Source organism: Engraulis encrasicolus, chromosome 13 (genome assembly GCF_034702125.1).
Source record: "Engraulis encrasicolus isolate BLACKSEA-1 chromosome 13, IST_EnEncr_1.0, whole genome shotgun sequence".
Taxonomy (NCBI): domain Eukaryota; kingdom Metazoa; phylum Chordata; class Actinopteri; order Clupeiformes; family Engraulidae; genus Engraulis; species Engraulis encrasicolus.
Window position 1 is genome coordinate 44,072,687 of NC_085869.1, and position 27,205 is coordinate 44,099,891.

The 27,205-nt window shown below is 42.6% G+C and overlaps 1 protein-coding gene across 1 annotated transcript; it reads right to left on the minus strand.

Moving 5' to 3' along the window:
• LOC134461215 (coagulation factor V-like) lies at positions 1–26,730 on the minus strand. Its single transcript, XM_063213989.1, has 25 exons — positions 26,551–26,730; positions 25,137–25,222; positions 24,567–24,689; positions 21,867–22,079; positions 21,469–21,630; positions 20,214–20,435; positions 19,536–19,701; positions 18,729–18,900; positions 17,719–17,815; positions 16,096–16,295; positions 14,097–14,247; positions 13,241–13,453; positions 11,563–12,904; positions 10,433–10,598; positions 9,711–9,968; positions 6,740–6,956; positions 6,203–6,376; positions 5,765–5,881; positions 5,599–5,670; positions 3,758–3,843; positions 3,095–3,250; positions 2,777–2,921; positions 1,779–1,930; positions 1,291–1,473; positions 1–212 (listed from the first exon to the last, which is right to left on the minus strand). Exons 1-25 carry the CDS (start codon positions 26,682–26,684, stop codon positions 66–68), a joined length of 5,154 nt encoding a protein of 1,717 aa, XP_063070059.1. The 5' UTR covers positions 26,685–26,730; the 3' UTR covers positions 1–65.
• Positions 26,731–27,205: the final 475 nt, after the last annotated feature.

The following is a 27,205-nucleotide window of genomic DNA, read 5'->3' on the forward strand; positions in this document are numbered from 1 at the left end:
AAACTGAGTTATCAAAAGTAATCTAGGTTCCTGTCAAATTCCAGTTTACCTTCACATTTTTATTATCACTCAAAATCACAGCCAAGAAGCTCCAGTCTCATGCTGATTGCTTTCTTCCATCTCTTGGGAACAATGCGAATGAATTTAGCAAATATGGGAGGATATATGTAATTCCTCTTGTGCTCTTTGCTGTCTGTATTGCCCTCGAATTCCTGCAGAAACAAGAATTTTGGCAGGATTAGTCCTGCAGTGCAGTACAATACTGTACAACAGTGCAGGACAACACTTCAGATACAGTATTCAGATAGGGATTCAGGAAATCACCATCCCACAATGGCTACGTTTACATGATGTTTTTAAATCCGAATGATTAATTGTGAATTAAATAGATCGGAATTACTGTTATTTCGCAGTGTGTATACATGGCACTTCCACTTAATTCTGAATAAACGTCTGGGGAAAAGAAAGCATTGCGAATGGACAGAGGACACACGTGCTGAGCGAACCAAATAAGGCGTGGGGGCATGGTCTCCAGCCTCCAGTACCACCGGAACAGCTGGTTATCTTCAGCCCCAAAATATTTACCTCAGCCTGGGTCAAACCTTAGCACATGGCCCTATGACCCTGGATCTTTTACACTGCTAACGTTAGCTTACCCAGCTAGCTTAGAAAAATGAGTGGTCAAAGGGTAATGTGAAGTAACTTTGTTGTGCTACATCAGTTCGTGGTGCATTTTTACATCAGTATATGGCGGCTACAACATTTATGGTCACTTAGGCTCTTTAAATTAAACAAAAAACTTTAATGTAAGAAATCGACCGGAAGTCCGCCATTTTTTCCCTCAGGAAGAGTCTCACATGGATCTTGTCATCGCATGCCCAGCAAGCATGCGTGGAACGACCGGAATTGTTGTTCAAGTGGAATAAAAGGTTACATGACAGAGGAACGTGTTTATTCAGAATTAAAAGAGGAATAAACCACCCACTTTATTCGAAATGAAGTTTCATTCCAAATAAACTTAATTCCGATTCGGTAAGTGTTTACATGATGTTTTTAAAGCGGAATTAAGTTTTAATCAGATTTAAAGTGAGTTAAAATCATGTAAACGTAAGGATTGAGGAAGGGTATCAGACCAAAACACTTGCAAGGCGATTAAAAAGTTAATTTACTTTTCAAGACTTTCACTTTGCTCACTGTAGCACATTACAGGCTGTTGAGTGAACTTCCTGACCTTCATAAACAAACAAATCATATAATGTTATAGTTTTAATAATAATTATTATTGTATACCTTAATTTCATAATCAGGGTTATCCGTGTACTTGGTCCAGCGCAGGCCGTCTTTGCTGTACTGGAGGGTGTAGGCCGTGACGTACATCCTGGTGCCCAGGGACTTGGCGCCCTGCGTAATGATGCCAGTGATCTTCTTCACGGTCCTCAGCTCCACCTGCAGCCACTGGCTCAAGTCGTTGTACTGGAGCAAAACAACAGATGGAGACGGACAGATTGATAGTCAGCCCCATTACCAGAAAGGTGATACTGGGATTATATTCATCCAAAAGTGTATAGGTTTGGCTTGGAAAGAGAACGGCTGGAAGTATAGGAGGACTCAGAGAACGGCTGGAAGTATAGGAGAAAGGTAAAACTCAATCATTTAACTCAAGGGGAGGTGTAAAATGAGCTTACATATTCCAGAAATTCTACAGTATCACTTTAACTACAGTACAATCAATCAATCATCAATCAATCCCTAGGCAGTGGAGGCTGCAGTAGTAGTACCTTGGCCTGCCAGGCGTTGACAGTACCCTGCTTATCCAGGCGGGCCAGCCAGGGCTCCCAGGTGCCTGCGTACCAGTTACTGGCCGTAGAGCTGGCCGTGATCTTCTGGTCTCCGATATCCCTACTTTTCATACCAATTGGCACTGAGCAACCTACACACAGACACACCCACACCCACACACATGCAGACACAGACACACACATACAGACAGACACAGAAAAATGAACAGACACACACACACACACACACACACACACACACACACACACACACACACACACACACACACACACACACGCACGCACGCATGCACACACACACACACACACACACACACACACACACATATGCATGCACCCACACACACACACACACACACACACACACACACACACACACACACACACACACACACACACACACACACACACACACACACACACACACACACACACATTAACTCTCATGAAGTTACTCAGAATGTGCTGACTGTTCATGCATCATGTTTTGTTACTTACAGTTGAGTTTAGAACTTTAGTCTCTCTAAATTAGAGTGCTGTGTTTTGGCATTGGCATTTAGTATATCTTGCAACAGGCATCATGTAATGCCATGATACACAATCAGGGCTCGAGTTGTAGGGGGATGAGGGGCGATGACATCCCCCCCAACAATGAAAATGGTCAAAAAATCATCCCCCTCTAAAACAGGCCTCCCTTCTTCACATATTGTGTTAAAATTGCACTTTTAACAACTACATTTTCAAAAATTTCTCGGGGGAAAAACTCTCAAACCCCCAATAACCAGAATACAGCTCTGACCATCCCCCCTGGTTTGATTTTACAACTCGACCACTGTACACAATGGACTGCAGAAGTAAATAAATTGGCCCGAGGCTAACTGTGTCAGAATGCATGAAATGGCAAAATTTCTGTTTTAATTGTACATGGTCCCTAGTAAACTGAATCTGATAAGATCTCTCAGCAGTAGATGTCCTACCGTCCAGTTCGCAGCCATAGTACTCCATCCGTACAGTGGGCTGGTTGTACGAGTGTAGCGGGTGGAGACGGATGAAGCGACCCACCAGAGGGGGAAAGAATATGTTCTCCTTCACCTTGTTGGCTTCTGAGTTCCCTGCGAAAGTCTGTGACGGAGAATGGACAATCATTTGTGTGAGTGAAAGAAAGAAAGAAAGAAAGAAAGAAAGAAAGAAAGAAAGAAAGAAAGAAAGAAAGAAAGAAAGAAAGAAAGAAAGAAAGAAAGGCAGGAAGGAAACACACACACACACACACAGAAGATTGTTGTAATGTCACCAACCTTCCTGGTGGTGTCACTGTCTCCCTTGTAGAAGACCCACTTCCTGCGGTCGTTACTGTAGGAGATGGTGTAGTTGGTTACGTAGTTGGAGTAGAACATCTCCTTGGCTCCCTGCGTCGCCACCTTGCTGATGACCACTGGCCTCTGGAAATCCACCTGGGAAATACAAGTTTTATGGTCATTTGTTATTTGTCCTCAAAGGCCCAATGTGCAAATGTAACTTCCTATCTCCAGTCGCGTGAAGGTCTGAGATGTGATAACAGCAGTTGAGTGCTTATCATACATATTAAAAAACAACAAAACAATAAATGTTATAAAGCAATGCTCTTCAACATTTTTCTTCTGTGTACCGACTTTCAAGATGCGTTCTCAAAATTGAAAGATAAACAGCAAAAATTCTCATGACTCAAGTCTCACGATTTATTTTGTGACCTCAGGTCACCAGTAAGTTTGATGAAGAGCGAATAGATCGAAAACATTCACATGGAAGAAGAAATCTTTAAGAAGCAAAATGGGAGTGAATGTGCAGACACTCAAGCTTATTCTCAGAGCTGTCTGACCCTTTTCTTCAGCTCCTCCATTTTGGATGTGGGCTACTACCTCTTAACTTGACCTCAGGTCATACCATTCTGGAGATTATGGATTCTTTTTGGTGACATTTACCTGGATCCAGGAGTTACGCTGGTCAGTGCTCCATGCGTTGTACTTCCCTGAGTTATGCAGCCTGGCGAGATGTGGTTGCCAGTAACCTTCACACACACACACACACACACACACACACACACACACACACACACACACACACACACACACACACACACACACACACACACACACACACACACACACACACACACACACACACACACACACACACACAATGACAAATGACAACAACAGTGATGTGAAAATTTACTGGTGAAAATCTGAGCTTCCACAAAGACTTCTAAAGGCTGATGTGTGACTGAATGACATTGTTCCGACATTATTTTGAAAGAAGACATGTTTTGAGTAAAAATGGCATTTGGGGTGTGCCCTCTTGCCATGGGAGGCACATCGCGATACCACTGAGTCAAAGGACCAGTCCGATAGCACTACCGATACTGTATTAGGCTTCAGGAGAGAGGTTTACTAACACTCCCCGCCACACTCTGCTAGTTGGCCTCCGTTAAACTCACTCCCCTAAACCTCACTCCCATCCAGGTCATGGCACCAGTGTAACTGAGGTGTTCCTGCACAGTCCGCCCCCTCTGGGTCTCGAAATCGCTACCTCCTAGTCAACGCATGGGCTGGATCTCAAATGACGCACTTGTGCACTTCAGGCACTATGTTTCAGTGCGTAACTAATACGGCATACGCACTGAAACATGAACACTAAAGTGCACAAGTGCACCAATTGAGATTCAGCCATGGTTTCGGGTATGGGAGGCACAGCACGATAACACTGAGCTAAAGGGTCAGTCCAATAGCTCAGCGCTTCCGAAACTGAATGGGGCTTTGGGAGGGAGGTTTACGTTCCACGACACACTCTGCTAGTAGGCCTCCGTTACGTGCAATTAATGAAGACTGGCTACCAGGGCGGTCCACTTTATACATGAAACTTCCCACACTAAAATGACAGGTGTTTCAGTTTCACTGTACAACCCCTGTACCTGTACATCCCTACATCAAATTGTAAATGATCTCAGTCATTACATGGTACGAGGAAGCCAATGTAACCAACACATAGGGCTGGACTGGCCATAGGGCATAAAGGGCATTGCGTGGTGAACTATTCATGATTTTGGCCTGGCCTTCCCCTTTATGTAATGGCATCAGTTCTCATGCCGCTACAGCAAACCTTTTCAGAGTTAGATTTGAATAACAACTTTGTATGTGGTCTTGGCTAAAAATGCCCAGTCCTGCTCAGCCCGGCCGACACACAGAGCATGATATCAAATGTAATGCAGTGAGTGAGTGAACTATTCAGATAGAGCCTTCGCCTCATAACGGCTTATTCATACACAGCATCGACGGCGGTGAGAATCAGCTCGAGTTCCATTTCCAAGTCACTGTCAGCTAGGGGTGTTAATCACAGCCTCCATGGCGATACAATTCAATATCGATATCTTATTATTTGATAAGAAACGCTTTGATTATTTTTGATACTTAAGAATTCCCCAAGATACGATACAATACGATTCGATTCAACTTTTTTCCAATTACTTTTCCACTTCTATTATGTTATGGAGTTAAGACGTTGGCCAGCGATTTTCGATACTTAAGAATGCCCCACGATACGATGCGATTCGATTCAATCGTCAGATTATATCGCGATATATCGATACATTTCGATTATTATTTACACCCCTACTGCCAGCCACCGTGCAGTTGGTGTTGAAGGACTAATGTGTTCTCATGCCTTCAGAACTTTTACACGCAGACAGGGCAAAAACACCTCCGCACTGAAACACCTCCCTACTGCTGCTGCGCAGAACCTCAGACGGCACAAAATAAAGACGTACCTCTGGTGTGGTCGGCAGTGATCTGTTTGTCCTCGACACTTCCAGAGATAAGGCCGAGGGGATGACCACAATCTACCCAGTGGAAGGAACAGAACATTGCATTAGCACTTAGCTGACACTTTCATCCAAAGCATGAGTCCTAGTCCTTAGTGGAAAAGTTGTGTACCGTTGTCTATCACAAGAAACAGTGTTTGCATTCCTCCTTGCTGATCCTCTCCAACCTCAGATTCCAGGAGCCAAAGGCCAGGCTTAGATGGCGTCATCTGTAGCGTAGTAAGACCTCCTATGAAGTCATATAACACAACACAACATGTGTCATTAATACGTATGTAATGGAGGGCCAAGAGTATGTGACTTAAGAAATCATTTCCTGATTACTTCTTTTTAACTTGCTTTGCACAACTGCTACAGTACATGTGATGCACACACTGCACGGCACATTTGCACTGTCCTGATAGTCAAAACATACAGCCAACAATACTAACAAATGGCAAAAATAATATAATATAATATAATATAATATAATAAAGAATACAACATCCCACAGGGACCAGTCACAAGGACAAAATTAAGGTTAATAACTAAAGAAAGGTAACAAACAGACCAGGGAGCAGAGGGTAGACGCTCTGGCGTTGGCGTTGGTGGTTCAGGAAGGTCTGGCCGTGGAAATGGATGCTCTGCACGTCATTGGCTGCTCCCATGTTGATCAGGTGCCAGTTGGTCAGCTGATTGGTGTACATTCTCAGGCCTCTCAGGGCATAGACTATGCCATTGATGGCTAGGGTTGGAAGGAGAAACACAGACACAGAGCTGCTAAATTATGTATGTCACCTGTAGTATAGGAATACTACGAATAATAATATATGAAGAATTCGTTGTAAAATGACGTAAGCACCAATTTTTGACTTTTGCATTCTATTATTGGAAATGATTGTTCAGACGTCCTATCATACATAATTCTTGCCATTCAAATATTAAGAGAACCTACTGTAAACGTATATGAAATGCATTTCGTAATGCAATGCAATGCCCAATTCAAAAAGGTAAATTTCCCAATATGTCCCATTTTCTTCATATGTAAAAATAGAAAGACATTTCAGATGCATATTTACGTGAAAGAATAGATATGTGGATTACACACCTGGGAATTTAATATTCTCGTTGAACAAGGGCTCCTGAACAGTTCTCTTGTTCTTCCTTTCAAACAAAGCGTAGTTCTTCTCATAATACCAGCTCTTGTTTTCATCAAAGGTCATGAAAAGGAGCACAAACTCTCTAATGTCTATAGGCTTTTTACTGAGGGTTCCCTTTCGGCAGACCAACAGCGGTCCAATGAGCCCTGAGTTGATGTCTCTCTCCTGTCAAGGACACAAACCAACATAGGAAATATATAGAGGAAAAAAAGAAATATAAATATTTCATTCAGGTTATGTAGGTATATCTGATTTTTATCACACTGTATATTCTCTTACTCAGGCGAAATCTCCATTTGTGAGTTGATTAGATGGGTGTGAACCTTTACATACAGGGCCTCTGTTATAAACTTATTTCCCCTGTCTCATATCCGGCACGCGTGCACTTTGGGCACTATGTTTCAGTTCATAGGGCCAGGGCCGGTTTTTAGCATAGGCCGGCTAGGCGGTCGCCTAGAGCGCCATATGAAGAAGGAGCGCCGAAATGGCGCTCTCCTATGCGTAATTTTGCGATATGAAGTTTTTTTATGAAGTCGCAATCAACAAAGAGTGGCGAAAGCGCTCCTCACGGCAAAGCGCCCCTCAGCCAATAGTAATATCTCTTCCAACTGTCTCTGGGAAGTCTGTGAACCAATAAACAGACAGTTCTGAGAAAGGGGGCGGGACGAGTGACAGCGTGCGAGCTATTTTGAATTTGGAGACTCACTCGAGAGACAGAGGGCAAGCGCAAGCGCAAACAGTAGTGCTGCTCTGCTGGATGGAGATTATTAGGTTCTCATTAAACCACCCATTGCCTGATGCAGGAGTTTCAGAGGGTGTTTTGGAACTATGTGATTTAATCAGCAACCGTTTGTGATTATGGAAAGCCTAATAGTTATGAGGTTACTATTTGGAATTAGAGAGAAAAAGAGCTTTGTTTTTGATCAGAGAAATCGCTAGTTAGCATGCTAACATTAGCCAAGTATGCCAAGCAATGAAATCCAGTAAAGTAGCTGTTAGTAGCCTACTCACTACTCACTAACACCCACCTGATATCATAATAGGCCTACTTGCTTAGGTTGACAAGCAATGTAAAGTAAGACTGCCATATCTCCTTCCATCCACATGAATTACCTGCTTGTTGTAAGCTTAAAAAAACATTAATTTCCAGACCAGAATGACATAGCCTACATTAATCATGTAACAGAACCATGCACAGCAGACAAGTGAGGCTATTTACTATATTTTGTATATTATGAAATTCAATAGCGTGACAGCTCTTCTCCCTTTCTCTCACCCTGTCCCTCCAAACACATAGCCCCCTTCTCATTCTCCTACTCACAAATGCACCACTATTTCCAGTCCAGAAATGAAATTGGTTTGGAAGACAGCACAAATGTGTAGCTTATTAAAATTGTTATGCTGCCATGCTTTGTGATGCTGTAGATAGTGTAGATCAATGCAGACCTCCTTGGTAGGCTTATTGTCTACACATGCATTTTACATGCAAATGTACTGTATCACTCTCCTGGCATTTCAATTTCACGTTACAATTCAAACACATTGATAACCTCCCTCTCATCTGGGGTTGGGGGCCCCACCACCATCACATCCAACACACCACACAGTGAAGCTACTTTCATGCGACTCAATCTGATGTGTTGGTCGCCTGTCAAAAAGAACCACAAATCCATTTGATGAAAAACGGTTATTGTTCTTGATGCTATTTAGTTAAGCTTACTAAGGATATTAGTCTTGTGTTCTGTGAGGTATAAGAAAGATTTTTTTTGTCTTTCAAAGGTAAGGGGGGGGGGGGGGGGGGCGGGGGGGGGAGGGCAGAACTCAAACTCGCCTAGGGCACCAAATAAGCCAGAACCGGCCCTGCATAGGGCGCTCACGCTGAAATTCAGTGCACTGAAAGTGCCCTTATGATGCCCTAACAAGTAACAACGGCCAAAAACGCAGTGCTTGAATGATGGATACTGCACGCACTAAATGGCTGCCATGTTGTTAATGAAACGGAGGAAACGTAGCGTCCAGTTCAGTAGAAGAGTTTGGTCAACAGTCTCCTAATTCTGTAGGTAATGTTGCTGTGACACCAACCTTTTCATGCCAAGCTGTATGCCAGATAGTTCCCATTTGCAGTGAAGTAAAAGTAAATACAAGCACGAGGTGTAAACAGTAGCCCACTGATATTTTGGCGAGCTAATGCTATGCTCACCCTTCACTTCCAGTGAGGGAACAGTGCATAGTGCTCAAACTTTTTCACAACACCATGCACTAAAGCCCTCAGAACACTGTGTGCACTATGCACTAACCGTCAGTGCACTGACACAAGTGCACGACACGAGACACAGGGAGTGTTACTTAAAGGAACAGTGCATCATGTCGGGAAATATGCTAATTTTGTAACCCCCCTGATTTAAATAACCTTAAATTACCTTTCTTCTGTTCTTCCAGCCGTTCTCTGACTCTGGTGATAGCCTATTACATTACATTACTACGTGTTACCACTGAACCGAATGGGACCAGTTGGTACCATCTGGTTCAATGATACATGCTAATATCACCAGAGGTGAAAAATGAGTCCAAAAAAGGTGGACTGACTCTTGTTAATGTCATAGCAATGCTGTGACGTTACGATTTATCAACAAGGGAATGGGATCATGGACGATCCCATCTACAGTATATGAAGACCACACTATTTGGTTTCAAACAAGTGGAATAATCTGTTTACATGTGTGAAATAATGTTCTGCATCTGGAATATTCTTGAAACATGCCTGCAATCGGAATGAATAAAAAGTTTACTTAACTTGTGCGCAAACCAAATACTGACACCACTCCTTTTAAAATCGGAATACTCCTTGCATGTAACTGCACTCTGTGTTCTAATGTTCTAAGGTTTTAATGTGAAAATCATGAAATGGCAGTTACTAACAGGATTCACTCCAGAATAATAGGCCCAGGTTCGACAGTCGGGTCCCCTTTCCTTGGGATCCACGTTTTTGCCCACTTCTTTTGGTCCCACTTTGTCATTCACTTTCCACATGTACGTGTAGGTCTGGTTGACCCCTATAGCGTTGTCCTTCTGGTTTGGTGTGCCATCCACATAGTTCAGTCCCTCCATGTCTTTGCTGTAGGACACACCATTGGCATGAAGAGAATAGGGTCTGCTCGCAAGGTTTCTGACAAGGACCTGCAGAACGATTAGAAGAAAGTCAGAGACGTTCTACTGCATTAGAAGGGTTTCCAACCATCCCTCGTATTTGGAAATAAAGGCACGGTTCTGTATTGTGCTAAAACGGGACACAATTTGGTTAAAATGCAGGTCATTTATCTAATAAATACAAAATGTTCTGGGGCAGGACCTCAGACCCCCCACCACAATGTATTGTCTCATATTATTTTTTACAGACAGTTGGCAACCCTAGATAGAACTAAGAAAATCTTTCAGAAACTGTTTGAGGTTTACGGCAAAAACTAGGAACCCTTAAAAGCTAAAAACATTTCCCATTGGTGCAACAGGTGGATATATTCTTTGACACATCTGACCATTAATGAATCCTTATGTGAAGGAAATACCTCATTGCAGCTTAACAGAGTCACAGAAATGTATTGTCTCTTGCTTTTCCCTTCCTATACAGCATTGTATTTACGTACCATGATAATATCACCGACCTCGGCTCTTATTACAGGGCCAAGTATTCCCAAATGTTCTTCAACCTCCCCTCGAATATCCGGCACTCTGAACAAGGGGTCCAGATAACCTTTGTAGACCACCTTTTTGAATGCCGTGGGACGTCCATCAGATCTAATATCAGACCGCCTAGTTTTAGAAAATAAATGTTATTTTTTCCTGAAAAGGCAGCAAAACCACATGATGTTATAAAAGCTGTGTAGACAGGCAGGCAGCCGGGATACAGAAGCTACTATCCAAGGTCACATTTTTAGTTCAGTCACGCACCAGATCGCATGAATGTACACACCTCTCTGAAGCGGAGAATCGCAGGATCGGAAAGCACAACATCCTGCCACATATTTCATACAACCAACTCTGAATCAACTTATTTTCAAGAGTTTGTAAAGACACAAGTCAGGTAGATCTGATGTTTCTCTGAGAAGTCATTTGATGTGGAAGGAAACCATAGTAAGGTTTTGTACTTCTGAACCTGCCTTTTGACACCTCTGCTCAGGATCAAGGTTGGTTAGATGAGGTTAGATTCCTTACTCAAGGGCACTTCAGCCATTGATGGGGGGACCCACATTTTTCCGACCAGTACAGGGTTTGAGCCTGCAGCCTTCCAATTAACCAGTAATTAACCAGTGCTCTTCTCCATCCTCCACCATGACTGGTGGTACCCTGAGCATGGTACCATTCTGCTCCCTTGGGGCACTGTTTGGGGCTGCCCCCTTGCACGGATGAGGAATAAATGTATTTTAGTTGTGTGCATTGAGCTTCCCTGGTGGGCTTATCTTATCACTGTTAAAATCCCAAGGGTCCTCAACAAAACCATTGCCACCATGGAAAACCAAAATGCTCTCTGAGGAACCTTGGTGCTCTTTCAAGAAAGTTCTGGTTCTTCAGAGAGTTTTTGGGGTTCCTCAGGGAACATCTGGGAACCAGCCGCAGGCTCTTTGAGAAACCTTCAGATTTTTACAGTGTAGGACATTGTAGGGTGTGATACTGGAACACAATATGTGATAATGCATTGCAGCTTCTAAAACTAGGTTGCCAAAACTGTGTGTGGTAATTGGCAAGATCAGAAGGACAAGTCCTTCTTCGAACTTACTTCTGTCCATATCCGCCGTAGTCCCAGTCGACTTCCTCTATGCTCAGGTAATACTTTCTCACGTCAGCCGCTGGCAAATTGTTACCCTGCTCATGAATCGACTGGGCATATGGGTCCTCTATGAAGTCATACTCCTCCTGGCTCCTCTCGTTGAAAGAGCCCAATTCACTGGTCTCTGATGAGGATGAGTTTCTCAAGCTAACCTGTGGGCCGCTCGCTACAGATGACACGTTCACTGGCAGGCTTGTGATGACCTGATTGCTAGGAGAAGGGGTTGTGCTGTTTCCAACTTCCGATGAGGTTTCATTGGTAGTGTTTTCCACCAGCCTTGTGTAATTTTCATTTTGTGCGTCCACAGTGATGTTGAGAGGTGAAGATCCCTGTTTGTCATCTCCTTTTTCCTTTAGCTCCTCTTCATTTCGGCATTTGTGAATCAGTCTGTGTAAAGATGCTAGATCACCCCGAATGGAGCAGGAAACTTTTATTGGTGGTGTCACCAGAGGAGGCGCTGTGGCTGTAAAACCGGTGACATTTAACATGGACGTAGCAGTGCTGTGTACACCACTATTCATGGTGTTATTGCCGTCAGAGTCAGAGACGTCCCTGGATTCTCCAGGGTTCTGTATAGTTTGGTTTCCAATTGGTATGCTGTCTGCATAACCATACTCTCTGTCCAGCAACTCCCTGTCATCAAAATGTGAGACATTTAACAGTTCCCCAGATTTTTCAGTGTCCTGAGCCATTAAGCTTTTGCCATAATCCACCAACTCTGTGTTGTTAGTAGTCTTGTCATCTGACTTCTCATTAGACATAATGTCATGATGATTTTCACTGTTGTCAATCGTGCCATTTACCACTGACGTTTGAGAGCTGTTTGTGCCATTACCCATTGTGTTATTGACATCAGAGTCTGGGGATTTTTGCAGCGGCTCAATTGCTGACATCTCCGACATTTCTGAATTAGAGACGTTGAGAGGCTCATATGATTTCCCAGGGTTTTGCAAAGTTTGGTCTTCACCTGAGTCGAAGTCATAATCAAACACACTGTGGTCTAGCAACTGCATGTCACTAGTTGTCTTGTTATCAGTGCTCTTGTGTGATCTAATTTTAAGAAAATCTGCATAGTAGTCAGTCTGTAGATCAATAACTTTTTCTGCCACAGGCTCCTCCTTCTTTGGAGGTGGGGGTACGTATTCTGGTGGTTTCACCACATTCCACAGATCTTCGTTCTCTGCATACTCTGACTTGTATTCATCATCTTGGATGCACTCAACAACCTTAAATTTCACTCTCATGCCTTTGGTTGAGTCATGCGAATATAGCGTTGATAACAGCCAGTCACCTGAGGACAATATTAAGCATTAAAGCAACACTCCACTCTTTTTTGATTGTCACATACTGTATTTGCAAAAGTATTAAACATGATTGTGTGGAAAATTTTATATAAATTTACTTTTCATACATGAATAGGTTAATCTTCTCCATGTCCTACATTTTAAACAACCAGTCATAGACATCTCTGACTGCAAAACCTACTATACTTTGGTTAGAGCAGAAAATTGCAGTTTAACATCTAGTAAATACTCACAAAAAAGATCAAGTTTGTAAATGGGCAGCAGCATACATTTTGGAAATATACGACACTTAGCATGGCATGTTGCCCCTTTTTCTTTCTTACCCTTATTATCCATGTGCATGGAGACGGTCTCTCCCGTCATGGGGAAGAGAGACAGGAAGTCCTCCTCTCTGTTGTTCACTTCAAACGTGTGGCCGTAGAAAGTCACGGTCTGGATGCGGCTCTGCTCGCCGATGCTGGAGACGTGCCATGAGGCGATGTCCTCATAGCAGAAGCGCAGCACTTGGCTGCTTTCAAACATGTAGCCATTGATAGCTTTTAGAAAGAGTGGTATTTGTCAAATATTAAATTAAATTCACTAATTGGCAAATAAAGAATTTAAACCACATTTAATGTTAAATTAAATTGTGAGAAATGGAATTATGGTAAGTCATTCATTCAATAGCAGAATGAGTATTCAGAATAAAACATTTCAGCAGAGTCGAATGTCAACATCTGGATGACCTTTGAAAAATCGTTAGTTTTATTTAAGTGTCTACAAACTCTATAGGCCTATTGGTGATACTTGTATGCCAGTGTTTCTCAAACTTTTTCAGACCAAGGACCACTTTGCCGCCCCAAAAATGTCCAGGGACCACCTGTCAACTGAATTGGCAGTTGAGGGGTGATAATTTGACACTACCAATTTCGATGCAGATCACTTCCTTTTTATTCACATTTACAAGCCTGTCTTATTGTGGTGAAAATATGACTTCAGCTATGTTTAGCTTTGTAATATTGTTACAAATAGCCTACTGCTAGCTTGTCTTGGAAAGTAGATATCTCCTTGAGGACCACCTGAGCTTTGTTGTGGACCACCAGTGGTCCCCGGACCACACTTTGAGAATCACTGTTGTATGCTATCAAAACATTTACAGCCTTCTAAAATCTAAAATTCAGGAAAAGTTGCAATACTTACTGTGCATAACATTTGATGCATAAAAGTCTGGTGCATCTTTCCTGACTCTGGCTGGGTTAGTGCAGCGATCCTGAATGTTCTCATCCAGGTACCAACTTTTGTTCTCGTCAAAAATAGCAAACATTGCATGCTGCTCCTTGTCTGCTTTCATCTAAAACCCAAAGAAAATATTTTAGCATAAATACTAGGGGTGTAAATCACAGCCTTTATGACGATACGATTCAATATCGATATCTTATTATTCGATGTGATGCGATTCGATGACTTTCGATACTTAAGAATGCCCCACGATACGATACAATATGATTTGATTCAGCTTTTTTCCAATTACTTTTCCACTTCTATTATGTTATGGAGCTACGGCATTGGGCAGGGGCCAGCAATTTGATTATTTTCGATACTTAAGGATGTCCCATGATAAGATGCGATTCGATTCAATCGTCAGATTATATCGCAATATATCGATACATTTTGATTATTATTTACACCCCTAATAAATACTATTTTGTGAATTATATACATGCAGGATTGCAACCTCTGCTTTTCGACCAACTGATAGCTACAGACATCTGTATCATCTATCATCTCATGAGTAAACATGGAGTAAACGGGATCTTACACCAATGTGTGCCTGCAGATCTCCCACTTATCTGGCAACAAGTGCTTGCTAAGCTGCTTTGTCATTTATCCAATCATCTCACAGCATCTACGCGTAAGATTTTACGATAGCTCAAACCTAATCTGTATGCTTTCGGAATATCTGCTGCCGGTCGGTGGCAGATGACATGTGCAACTCACACCGGCGGGGTGGTTGACGTTTAAGGGCGTAACGCCCCCCAAAAAAAGTTTTTCCAATTCCTGAAAAAATGTTTTGAAAAAATTGAAAAAAATAAAGCACTTAGTCGTCCGTGGAATTTCGCCTAATTTTTGCCATTTTTGAGAAAATGTGTCCTGCATCAACACATTGCATAGGCATGTCACACCGCAGGAAAATGAAGTCGCACCACAGGAAATTCACTGCATTATGGCCATTTTAATCCTTTTGTATACATGACTGACATCTGAGCTCATGCTAACTTGATAATGATATTGTGTTTAATCTTAATATGTGTTTTCATTTATAAAAAGCTTTTTCCTTCTATAAGAGCAGTCACACCACAGGACACCATAAAATGAACCTAAGCATTGTGTGACAGAAACATTGCAATATGAAGACATATTAAGAGGTTAATAGTCACTTTAAGCTTCCACAGCACTCTCCAATAACTGAGGTACTGACTGGATAGGAGCCAGTCTTTAAGACCCTTGTAGTTGGCCTTGCAGCTGCCCATTCACAAACATTGACATACATGTCACCCCACAGGACGCAATTTGTGTTACGAAATTGAACTTGTAGTTAATATTACTGTCTTGAGTTTTTTTCACATTCACATATCTTAATATAAAGTTAATATTTATGCAATCATGCCAAATGCTTCATACATTATTCAAAATGTTGTTGGTTAATTTATATATATATTATATTCCAGGTTTCATTAATGTTACAGTCACACCGTTCACACACAGTTTTTTAAAGGAAAAATAACAGTTTTGTAGGTTTTTAACCAATGTTACGAAAAAACAAGGCTTCACGTCTCCCACCCAGCTACAGAGTCTGTGCCACTTAATCCTACTGCCTGCGATGCAGAGCGCGTTGTCATGAAGTGCTGCGCATGCACCATTCAAAATTGGCTGTAAGAAAACAATGTTTTACAGCGTTACTTTCAAATATACAGCCAATCCTAGATAGCCACTATCAACGGGCTTTCATTGCGATTCCAACCATATGGTTTGTGTATTGCTCAGTTGTCCCATTCCTGTTTTCCCCATTCATTCTAAGATACTCATGGTCTTACTAATCTGAATAGCTGCCCTGAACCGTCACCAAGATGGCCGCGAAGTGAAATGACTTATGGGGAAGTGACTTTGGTATCACTGACTGCAGTAGTAGTCCTTGTACCTGAACTTTCCTCGGGTCCAGGCCCTTGCAGATGAGCAGGGGCCCGATGAGGCCGGAGGCGATGTCCCGGGGGGTGTCCACGGCGCTGTGGTACATCCTGGTCAGGCAGCGGGCGTCGCCGGCTAGTGGCTCGTCCTCCTCCACTACATTCCACTCGTACGTGTACGTCTGGCCCGGCTGAACCGCGTGGCTCTGGTTGCCTGGTGAGAGGAGGTACGGGAAGACAGAGGTACACCTGTATGATTACTAGGGTTTTCACACCTGGTCCCCGTTAAGTGAACCAAACTCAGTCCTCTTTAAGAGCACCAAAAAGCAAACCGACAACAAAAGGACTCAGTTCTGTTTTTGTTCATATTGTGAGTGTATTAAATAAAGAACTCGCTGATCTCTCTGGTCCTGTTAGGCTTTTATGGTGTGTCACTCTTCTTTTTTATCACTCGCAGTCCTTTAGAACAGGGGTTCCCAAACTTTACCATGACGATGCCCCCCATATACCGATAAATTCCAGCCAAGGCCCCCCTGACACAGGCCGTGCCACACAATTTTTTTTCTGTGCACTCTCTTTTACAGCCATAGTCTCGGTTTGTGTGTCAGAGCCCCATTGGGATATATAAAATACCGAATTCAGAGATGAAATAGATTGTTATAGGCTAATGCAGTTCACAACTAATGAGAATATCGTTTATTTTTGCACATTTCGGTGTACATTAATTAAACAATTATTATTATTTTTGCTATACTTGTCCTTCCAACCTGCTGTGGCCCCCCTAGCACCCCTTCGCGGCACCCCAGGGGTCCCTGGCCCCCACTTTGAAAATCTCTGCTCTAGAGCCCTCCTTAAAGGGACACTGTGCAGGAAATGGTCAAAAAAGGTACTGCAACTATGCTGCTCATTGAAACTGGGCTGCCTATTGCCAAATTTGATCTTTAAATGAAAGTTTACTAAGTAATAAACAAATATTTTCTAGTATGGTCCAAGTACAGTCATTTGTGCAGCTAAAAATGGCTATTTTTGGAATTTCAAAATGGCAGACCACGGAGAAGATCCCTCTTCTCATGTATGAAAAATTTGATTTTTCCAGTCATAATGCATACTTGGAATTTGATGCTGGTGGTAAGTATTCATGAAAAAGGTAACATTAATGAATGGGCAGCATGACTTCTGGAAATAAAAAACTAAAAAATCTCACACAGTGTCCCTTTAAATGATTACAGCTAGTAACAAGTGTAACTTGACAGGGCTCATAAGTGAACCGAGACCACGTCAACCAAGGTCTCAGTACGGTTCGCTTCCGAGGGGTCTGTGTACGCTCTGGAGCGTTCACATATGCGGCAAAAATGCTGAGTCACTTCTCTGAGTTCACTTAGGCGGCTGAAAGGGACCAGGTGTGAAAACGCTGACGCACCATAAAAGCCTACCAGAACCAGAAAAATCAGCCAGTTCTTTTTGTAATACTCTCACAATATGAACAAAAACAGAACTGAGTCCTTTTGCTGTCATTTCGCTTTTTGGTCCACTTAAAAGGACTGAGTTTGGTTCACTTAAAGGGGACCAGGTGTGAAAACCTTATACTGCACACCACGTCCACACCTGGGCCCTCTAAAGTGTCACAAGTGCCTCACCTCCCGCTGGGTAGCTGGCCCCCTCTCCAGCCTTGTCTAGGGTGAGGCCGTGGGGGTAGATGCTGTATGGCCTGCTGGCCTTGTTCTTGAACACAATCTGAAATGGCATGAAAATGACAAAAGTCTATCTATCTTGACTATACAACATACCTGTGCATCAGGGATTGACATGAACTTTTAGCTCACTTTTAGTTCACCAGCCACAGTGGCTAGTAGGTTTGCACGGTCACTAGCCATTCAGTCTTTCTACTAGCCTCAATTTTGTTGTCAGTATTTAAGACATATTCTCTTTAGCATGATGCAGCATGTCACAGAAGTGAGTACACCCCTCACATTTTTGCAGATTTGTAAGTGTATCTTTTCTTAGGACAACCTTAAAGACATTTCACTTCGACACAATGATTAGTGTCCTGTTAACAACATATATAACCGCTTACCTTTCTTGTTCACTCACAAAAAAATCAAAATACAGCAATTAACGTTTGACAACATCTAACAAAAGTGAATACACCCTAGGTTAAAATCCTGTAGAGAGTGTCTGAGTGAGAAGGGGCCGTCTTGGCCAGAAATGTCTCGAAATGAAAAGGGATTATAATGGAGGTCATCGGTGTGCATTTCAACCTTGCCTAACATTGAACTTTTACATTTGGAGTCTGCCTGCACCTGGCTAAAATAGAGGGGTGTGAGATTTGAATGAAATCCTATGGAGTGTATCATGATCTGCTTCAGAAGTCACAGTGCATGTTGACATGCATGTTTCTTTAGGTGAAATTCATTGAAAACCATCCAAAGCAAATGTGTTTGCTGGCTAGTCAAGCATTGTAGTGGGGCTGACATGGTTTGGGGATGCATGAATATGAATGAATGAAATCTTAAGTTCACCTTAAGAAACATGCATGTCAACAACATAAAAAAAAATCTTGATTTTTTTTCATTTAAGAAAATGCATACAACATTCACAGTCTTCACTTACCATCAGTCTAACACAACACAATGCACAAGTCTCTTACCTTTATGTCATCTCCTAGCTGTGCTCTAATAACCGGTCCGATGATCCCCTGCTCCATCTTACTCTCATTGAGCTTTGTGAAGGTCTCGTCTGTGTACAGGGTGAATACAGCCTTCTTGTACCGGTGGCCAATGCGGTCTGGGTCCTGCTTCAGGTATTTGGATTTGAAATCCCTGCATACGGGGACCAAGGGGAGAAATGACACAAGGTCATGAAGGACTGCATTCAAGGGACTCTTTTCATTGTCATGCCAGTCTTGACATCATCAACAAAGCAATTTTTTAAAAAATTGTCCCCGCCTTTTCTGAATGCTAGAAGAAGCTGTTTAATCGGTCATGCAATGCATATTATGTTATATTACATTGCATTTGGCAGATGCTTTTGATGCCAAAGAGACTTACAACCGAGGACATAATCGCAGCATACAACACTTGCTGATAAAAAGTGCACAGGAAACAAACAGAACAATAGGTCCAAATACATAGTGGGGATAGTTATTATATTATTATTTGTGTTTCTTTCGGGATTAATGAAGTTACTCTTCTCTACTATAATCTACTCCACCACTGTAGATATGAGCAAGATTCATCCTTAATAAGGTATAAATATTTGAGGTGGACATACTGTTGTTCAGTCACAGAAACTCCAGTTTAGCATATTAGACTGCGCTTCACAAGCTGTATTTAACAGCCTTCGCAATTACTATTTTTTTAATCAGTGTCCAAACCTCTGCTTGCTTGTGAAGAGCTGGCATGCAGGAGGGATGACAGAACTTGTTTATGTGCTGTGTACGTGTGGTGACACCTACGCGTCAACATAATCAGGTAGGTTTGGAGTGTAGTCCCATATGACCTCTTCTGCAGCGATGTAATAGGTCCGCAGTCGACTGTTGAGCATCTCATTCATGCTAAGCTTGCGCACAGGCTTCTTGAAGGCTTCGCACGTCTCCACTGTCAGAAATCCATGCATACCCGCTGCAAGGAAGATAAGAAGATAAGACGTTTCAAGGCTTGTGTTCATGTTCATGTTCATGTTCATGTTCACACCACTTAAAAAAATAGGCCTATCACCAATTAAAACATTTGTGGTTATTTTTCAGTTTCCATGGTAGTACTGTCAATCGTTAATGAGGGGTTGAAGCTACAGTACATTTTGTTAAATCCTAGATTATACAATATATTGTAGGACGTCAATAAAGAAAGAAAACAAGACAAGATGCAAAATGTAGAACGCAAAAAATGTTCAGGCTGTTTTAAAATGTGAGTATTCTTATATTAATGATAGGATCAAATCTCTGATGACATAAACAGTTATATTATTTTTGGTTAATCTTTATTTTAAAGCTCATGTAATATTGATTACTTACTTCCACTGTACAGAACCACATTTGTAGGGTTAGGGTCAGGTATACAGTATATAAGATTCCATGCTGATGCAAAGGAACCTTAAAATAAAGTGTTGACTTATTTTTTATTTTGCATCTTACCTTCCATGTGTTGGTTGAGGTAAGAGGCGACGAGCCAGCGTCCCTCGTGCAGAGGCGTCATGACTCCACTGGTGGTGGTGCCACTCACCATGCCCAGAGACGACACCCGGTGCCCGTTCTGGGCGAACACCTGCCCATGGAAATGCACAGAGAATAGCTCTGGCGTTGAGCTCATGCCCAGAAAATGCCAGGTGACGCTACTGTAGGCACACACACTGAGGCCTGTGAGGGAAAAGAGGGAAGAGGGAAAGTGCATACTAGTCAAAACTCTGTAGTTATAGGTGTACCGTCAGGCAAATTCCACCAAATCAAATGACTCTTACAGAGATACTGTATACCATTTGGAAATAAGCTAATTATCCATCTCTCCTTGAGTTAAATGATTGAGTTTTACCTTTCTCCTGTACTTGCAGCCGTTCTCTGAGTCTGGCAGTGCAAATTTTACCGCCAAGCTAGCATTATCATTGAATCTCATGAGTCCAGCTAGCAGCTAGCAGGACATTTGGGATTCGATGATAACTGCTACTTGTCACTACAAGTAGGACTAGCGTCACCAGACTAAGAGAACGGCTGACAGGACAGATGAAAGGGAAAACTCCATTATTTAACTGAAGAGAAGCTGTAAAATTAGCTTATTTACAGAAATGGTACAGAATCATCACTTTAATTGTGACTGGTTTGTAAGAGTTTCCTGTCAACAACAATTGACCACTCCATGCCTGGTGTCACTATGTGCTGTCATGCAAAAGTTGTGCCACAAAATGCGGAATTTGTGGGCAAAATGTTCATTCTTAATTGATATGCATGGACAATTATTCAAATAAAAATCAAAAACACAATGTGAAAATCGAACATTCTTTAAGAACAACCTCACCAACAATGGATTAGTAGCCATGTGTTAAATGCTGTGATAAATGTCTGGACAACAATTTGAAGTAGGCCTACGCACAGTGTATACAGTAGCCTACTTATCATTCATCCCACAATGAAATGCTTCACAGCTTGTCACAGTGCAAGCTCACCTGGGATAGACCCATTGGTGAATCCATTGATGGTGTGACAAATTTGTGAAAATTCTGAAGCACATCATTCAGTCAATTTCGAATACATAAAATAAAACATTTAAAAATCCTTTCCATCTTGTTACAAGCTCACTTGGGATGGATGTGTGGACAAAAAAGATATACACACTGTATACAGTATATTTTTGAACAGAAAATGAAATTGTTTACAGCTGGTCACAGTGCAAAGTCACCTGGGATGGAGCCATGGGTGTAGCCATTGATGGTGTATTTCATCAGCTCTGGGCTGGGTGGGGCTCCTTTGCTGTACCAGCTGAGGCTCTCGTCGAAGATGCCAAAGAGGAGGACCTGCTCCTGATCGAAATGCTTCTGATTCCCAGAGGCATCCAGACTGCCTGTGAAGACAGACAAACAACTCAAAGTAGTAGAAGAAGAATGGCTGAAACAAAATGAACCACCCTGTGAATGTGGTATGGATGTTGATTGTTGTGAGCTGGGGGGGTGAATGTGGTATGGATGATGATTGATGGTTTTGTTGTACGGTATGGTATTTTACCAGGTTTGCAGACCAAGAGAGTGAATGTGGTATGGATGATGATTGATGGTTTTGTTGTACGGTATGGTATTTTACCAGGTTTGCAGACCAAGAGAGTGCCAATCAAGCCGGAGTTGTAGTCGCTGGTCATGTCGACGTGGGAGAAGTAGGTGTGTGTGAGGCAGGGGGGGTCGGCAGCGGTGGGGGCCACTCCGGACGTCAGCTCCCAGGTGTATACATGGGAGCCCTCCGGGTTGATGACGTCATCCTCCTTCTCCTTTTGGGAGGTATTGTCAAAGTATAACGCTCCTGAGGGAGATGCAGATGGGGGGCAAAGGTTGCGTATAATAAACATGTACCAGAGCTGTAGATAGAAAATAGTTAGCCTACTGCATAGGGTCCCGAGGAACTCACAACAACAAAAATGGTGGCAAAACTGACCATATATGGTCAAATATGCTTGATCTTGCGGTCCCATTCAGTTTTGCACATCCTTCGCAAGGTTCCTGATCTAGCGTTCGTTTCATTGGGGAATCTGAGAAGAATTTATTAATCAGCCGTATTTCAAAGCACACTATTTCAATGGACTGTGTAATTAATTACTAGACCTAAAATGGTAACTTGGGTCAGGACAAGTACAGGCCAAATTTGTAGAATTAGCACATGCTAACACAGCCATGCTAACACAAACGTATGGCAGAGATGGGTTTGGCTGGAACCTCCAAGGCTAACGTAAAACCATGTGACCAGAGATCAAAGCATAGCGTAACTCTGATGTATCTACGGCTCTGGCATGTACATACAGTGTGTGTAATCATTTCTGTTCACATGGTCTTGCCTCCCAGTGCCCAAGTTGCCAAGTCCATATGGCCATGAAATGTTTGGAGTGTGCTGACATAAAGACAATTTTCGTTTTAAAATGTAAAATAAAATAAAAAATCAGATTTTTAAAGAAATGACAGAATGCCCAATGTCAGATTTAAGTAGCCTCTTTGTGCAGATGGGCCCACCAGCGGGCCCTTTCACTCTTCGCTGCAACTACCGGTACATCATGACATTACTGAGAGTCTTAAGTAACAGATTAAGACTTGGCCATTGAAATTTTGGTGGTAACAAGGTTATAGCAGAGGCTCTGCACAAAGGGGATAAACCAAATATTACATTTGTGCGTAGATTTCTGGATGGGGTTTGTCGATTAGTATGTAGCAAACATACATAACGAAATCATCAGCCATGGTGTCCTAATGCTCTCTCTCTCTCTCTCTCTCCATGACACCATGACACCCGCTTTCTACAGTTAGCTCTGAGGCTGGCATTCCTTTAACCCACAGTGATGGTCATTAGTCTGAGTGACACACTCACGCGCGCACACACACAGACACACACCACACACACACACCCAGTATGTTCACTTCAAAATGTGTTGTTTTTTAGGGTAGAAAGGTGCTTTATTTGCATTCAAACAATTACTTATAGATGTTTGTCTTCATTGCCCCTGAAAAAACGGCCAATAACCCCCTATCACCCCTATTCCAAAATGGATTGGTCTTTTTAGAAAAAAAGACGACAGCATTCGATAAGTGGTCAGTGTGCGCGAGCCATTTAGTAAACATGCACAAGTCAGGAGCGCAGAAAAGAAGGAAAAACGAAAAAGAGAGGAAGAAGCCAAAAGGTTGAGGGGTTCTCTGGCTAAATATTTCAGGAAAGACTGGAATGATGTAGCAGGCACCAGTAAAAGCAGCTGTGCAGCAGATCCAGGTAAGACACGGCACACTTTTTCCAGCCCCGTCGTCAAGTAGCCTAACATTGGCACAGGATACCCGGGCGCCGCCCTAGCGGCGAAGCAGCGCATTCGGCTCGAATCTCGAACGAGTTCTGAGGTCTATGGCAATCAGGCAAGGCACAGGAGGCCGTGAGCAAGTCACACGGGATTCAATCAAAGTCTGTCAGTATCAGAGAGACAGGGGGTATCGAATAATTTGATTGCCGCAACGGCTTAATAACAATGTGTTTCATGCGCCTATGTAATTGAATCTATGAATATGCACATTACTCTGCAATTATGTGTCCAAATCAAAAGTTTCAGGCAGGCACGCGCACGCCAATCAGGCTGAATTGATATGAGAATCATCCCCGGTCAGCTGAATTACAGCCAGTGTAACTCGACTCTGGTTTAAACCTATTTGGTTTAAAATAAGCCAGTGGCATGTCAACGTGTGAAATTGACATTAAGATAGCCTAGAATTTAATGTAACGAATGGGTTATAGCGGTGCCGTTTTGGGGTATGCTGTAACTTTCGGTTCTGATTGCGGTGAACTTGACACTCGCAAGATGAATGTGCTCCGCCTTGTTCCCCTCTCTGGAAGTTCAGCGGACATAGGCTATATACGCGTCCTTGACATGATTCCCCTTGGTCAAGTGAAAATGGTCGATGTGATGAAAAATGTGCTATTCATGAGCTTAAGTAATACAACAGCGTGGATTTTATTGTGATAGCATTTTGAAAACCATAACTCCACTCAGTCCATATCCGTAAGGTTGTAAATAAGTTTTTGTTTAGGCCTATCCGTTATAAATGGGCTTGTCATCCCGACGTGGTGTGTTTTGGAGCTGCACAAGGGAATTACGTGGTTGTGGTTGGGCGTTAGACTATTTTGTGTAGGGACCGTCAGGGATGAGGGGGTGGGGGGCTTTTTTGGTGTTGGGAGGGGGGGCCCATTGAGAAAATTTCGTCCCGGGCCCAGCCAAACCTGTCAGCGGCCCTGCACACACAGACACACACCACACACACACACCCTCTGACTGTTTCCCATAGGACACGCCATGCGTATGGATGTTGCAAGGATGATCCACCATGTTCCGAAACTTCACAATGATCACGTCACCCTCCTCCCCACGCAACGTTGGCCCCAGCAAGCCTAGGAAATGAAAACATTTTTTTGAAATGTTCAATAGGAGAAAAGAAAACAAACAAGAAAATCACATTTTCAATTTCACTGTACAAGCCTACTTTGAATGAAAACCACATGATGGAAATGCAAGCTTCACAACACAGTGACGCTGTCAAACATTGTGCTGTTGCGTGTCAACAACTACAGCTGTTAGTGGCTGATGCATAAGAGCTAGTCACTAACTGTTTTGACTAGTGTCTAGGGCAACACTATCGCTGACATGTTAGTAGCCTCTTTTGTGCAGATGGGGTCGCACACGAGCCTCCTCACTATTTTCTGTGAATACTCAACTACATCATAACAACATTGCTATAACATTACTGAGAACCTTAAGTAACAGATTAAGACATAGCCAATACTATTTTGGTGACAGTAAGGTTATAGACTCTGAGCAAAGGGGTTAAATGAATTTACCCAAGGAGGGGGGATGAAGCTTGGGCTTTGTGAAGGAGGCATCCTCATACTCTCTGTATACAGCTTTCTTGAAGACACGATCAGTCCTGAAACAATGCAGTATAATTATGATTATGTGTAAGTATAGACCAAACAATGTAGTATAGCTTTATACGTATATTTGAAACAATGTATAAGCACAACAAGTTTCAAGTAGCATGGATATGAATTAACTTGGACTCTGATTGCAAGCAGACTGACTGAAGTCTGCAGACTTAGGCCGAATCACATTTCTAATTTCTACCCTTACGCCTTCCCCTTGGCCATCTTCCCTTCAAACAGAGCAGTGAGGGGAAGGGCTTGAAACGCAAACCTCTATGAATTGAGACACCCCTTCAACAATCACGGAATGACACCCATAGCATTCAAAAAACAGCATCTCTATGGTTAAACCAACGATATTGCTTGTAATTACTTGTGCAACAATGTAAAAAAGGACAATGGTGTTGCACAATTTCCTCCATGCTAGGTTGATATGTTTGACTTAGTACAGTGGAATAATTATTACAACTGTGAAACCATACATTTAGGTGAAAATACTTATATTTGTGAGCTATTGTGGACGCCACCAATTTTCAAAGGCATTCACAATGCATTCTGGAAAATTGTGGCACCCCTCCGTTTGAAGTGTGCCTCTGTTTGAAGGGTTAGAAAGCCCTTCCCCTTACCTCAGAGATTCTCAAAGTGTGGTCTGGGGACAACTAGTGGTTCGTGACAGAGCTCAGGTGGTCCGCAAGGGGATTTCTATTTTACCTAGACAAGCTAGGAGTAAGCTGTAACATTATTACAAAGCTAAACATAGCATTTTCACTACAATAAGACAGGCGTTCCCTGAACATATTTGGAGGAACAAAGTGGTCCTCGGTCTGAAAAAGTTTGAGAAACACTGGCCTTACCTATACCCCTCTGTCTTAACATGAATTGGGATATCTACCCCTACACGTGAACGGGGTGAAATGGGATTCAGCCTTAAAGTCCCTTTTCTTTTATTTCATGGCAGAACTAGGCCTATGTTTCGACCATTGTCTTCTTCAGATTCTCTGCCATGGAGATGTTTCCCAACCTGAATTCAATGCATTAGAAACATATGAAATTGAAATTCAGAACACAGAATCCTATTAACAAATAATGAATGTACAGTATAAATGCAAATGTAGTCTTTTAGGGTACTACTGGCTTTGGTCCAGTGTCCTTAAACAACAAGTTCCTCTGGTGTGAAAAAATAGCACAAGTGAACCACACTCTCTGATAACAGCACTAAGGAGAGTGACAATCATTAAAACACCCAATGTACCACCAAGACAATGACCAGCCATGGCAAAGACCAGCAACAGGATTTCAGCCATCTGAAGATTGAAGTTATTGTCACACTTACTTGTTATGCGAGTAATCCCAATCAATGTTGACAGCGGCTATGTAGTAGTGCCTCTCCGCAGCCAGCGTGGTGCTGGATAGGAAAGCGAGGAGAAGCCAAGCGGATAAAGTCCCCTCATGGGGAGAAGGCCTCATGTCTGTGCCCAGGACTGCAGGTAGGGACTGTCTGTCTGTTCAGGAGAGGGAGAGCAAGAAAGAGTGCACAAAATGTTTGGTCTCAAAGCCCTAGAGACATGGCTTTTTATATTGACACACGCAGACTACACCACTCTCTCTCTCTCTCTCTCTCTCTCTCTCTCTCTCTCTCTCTCTCTCTCTCTCTCTTACACACACACACACACACACACACACACACACACACACACACACACACACACACACACACACACACACACACACACACACACACACACACAAAGTCACACAAGCAAAGTCACTCATGCATGCCCCCACCCAAACCCACACAGGCACACAAACACATAGACACAGGAAATATTCCGTTGCTGCTTACTCATGGCAAACATGACTTTCCCTTTCACACACACACACACACACACACACACACACACACACACACACACACACACACACACACACACACACACACACACACACACACACACACACACACACACACACACACAGTTTACAGTAAT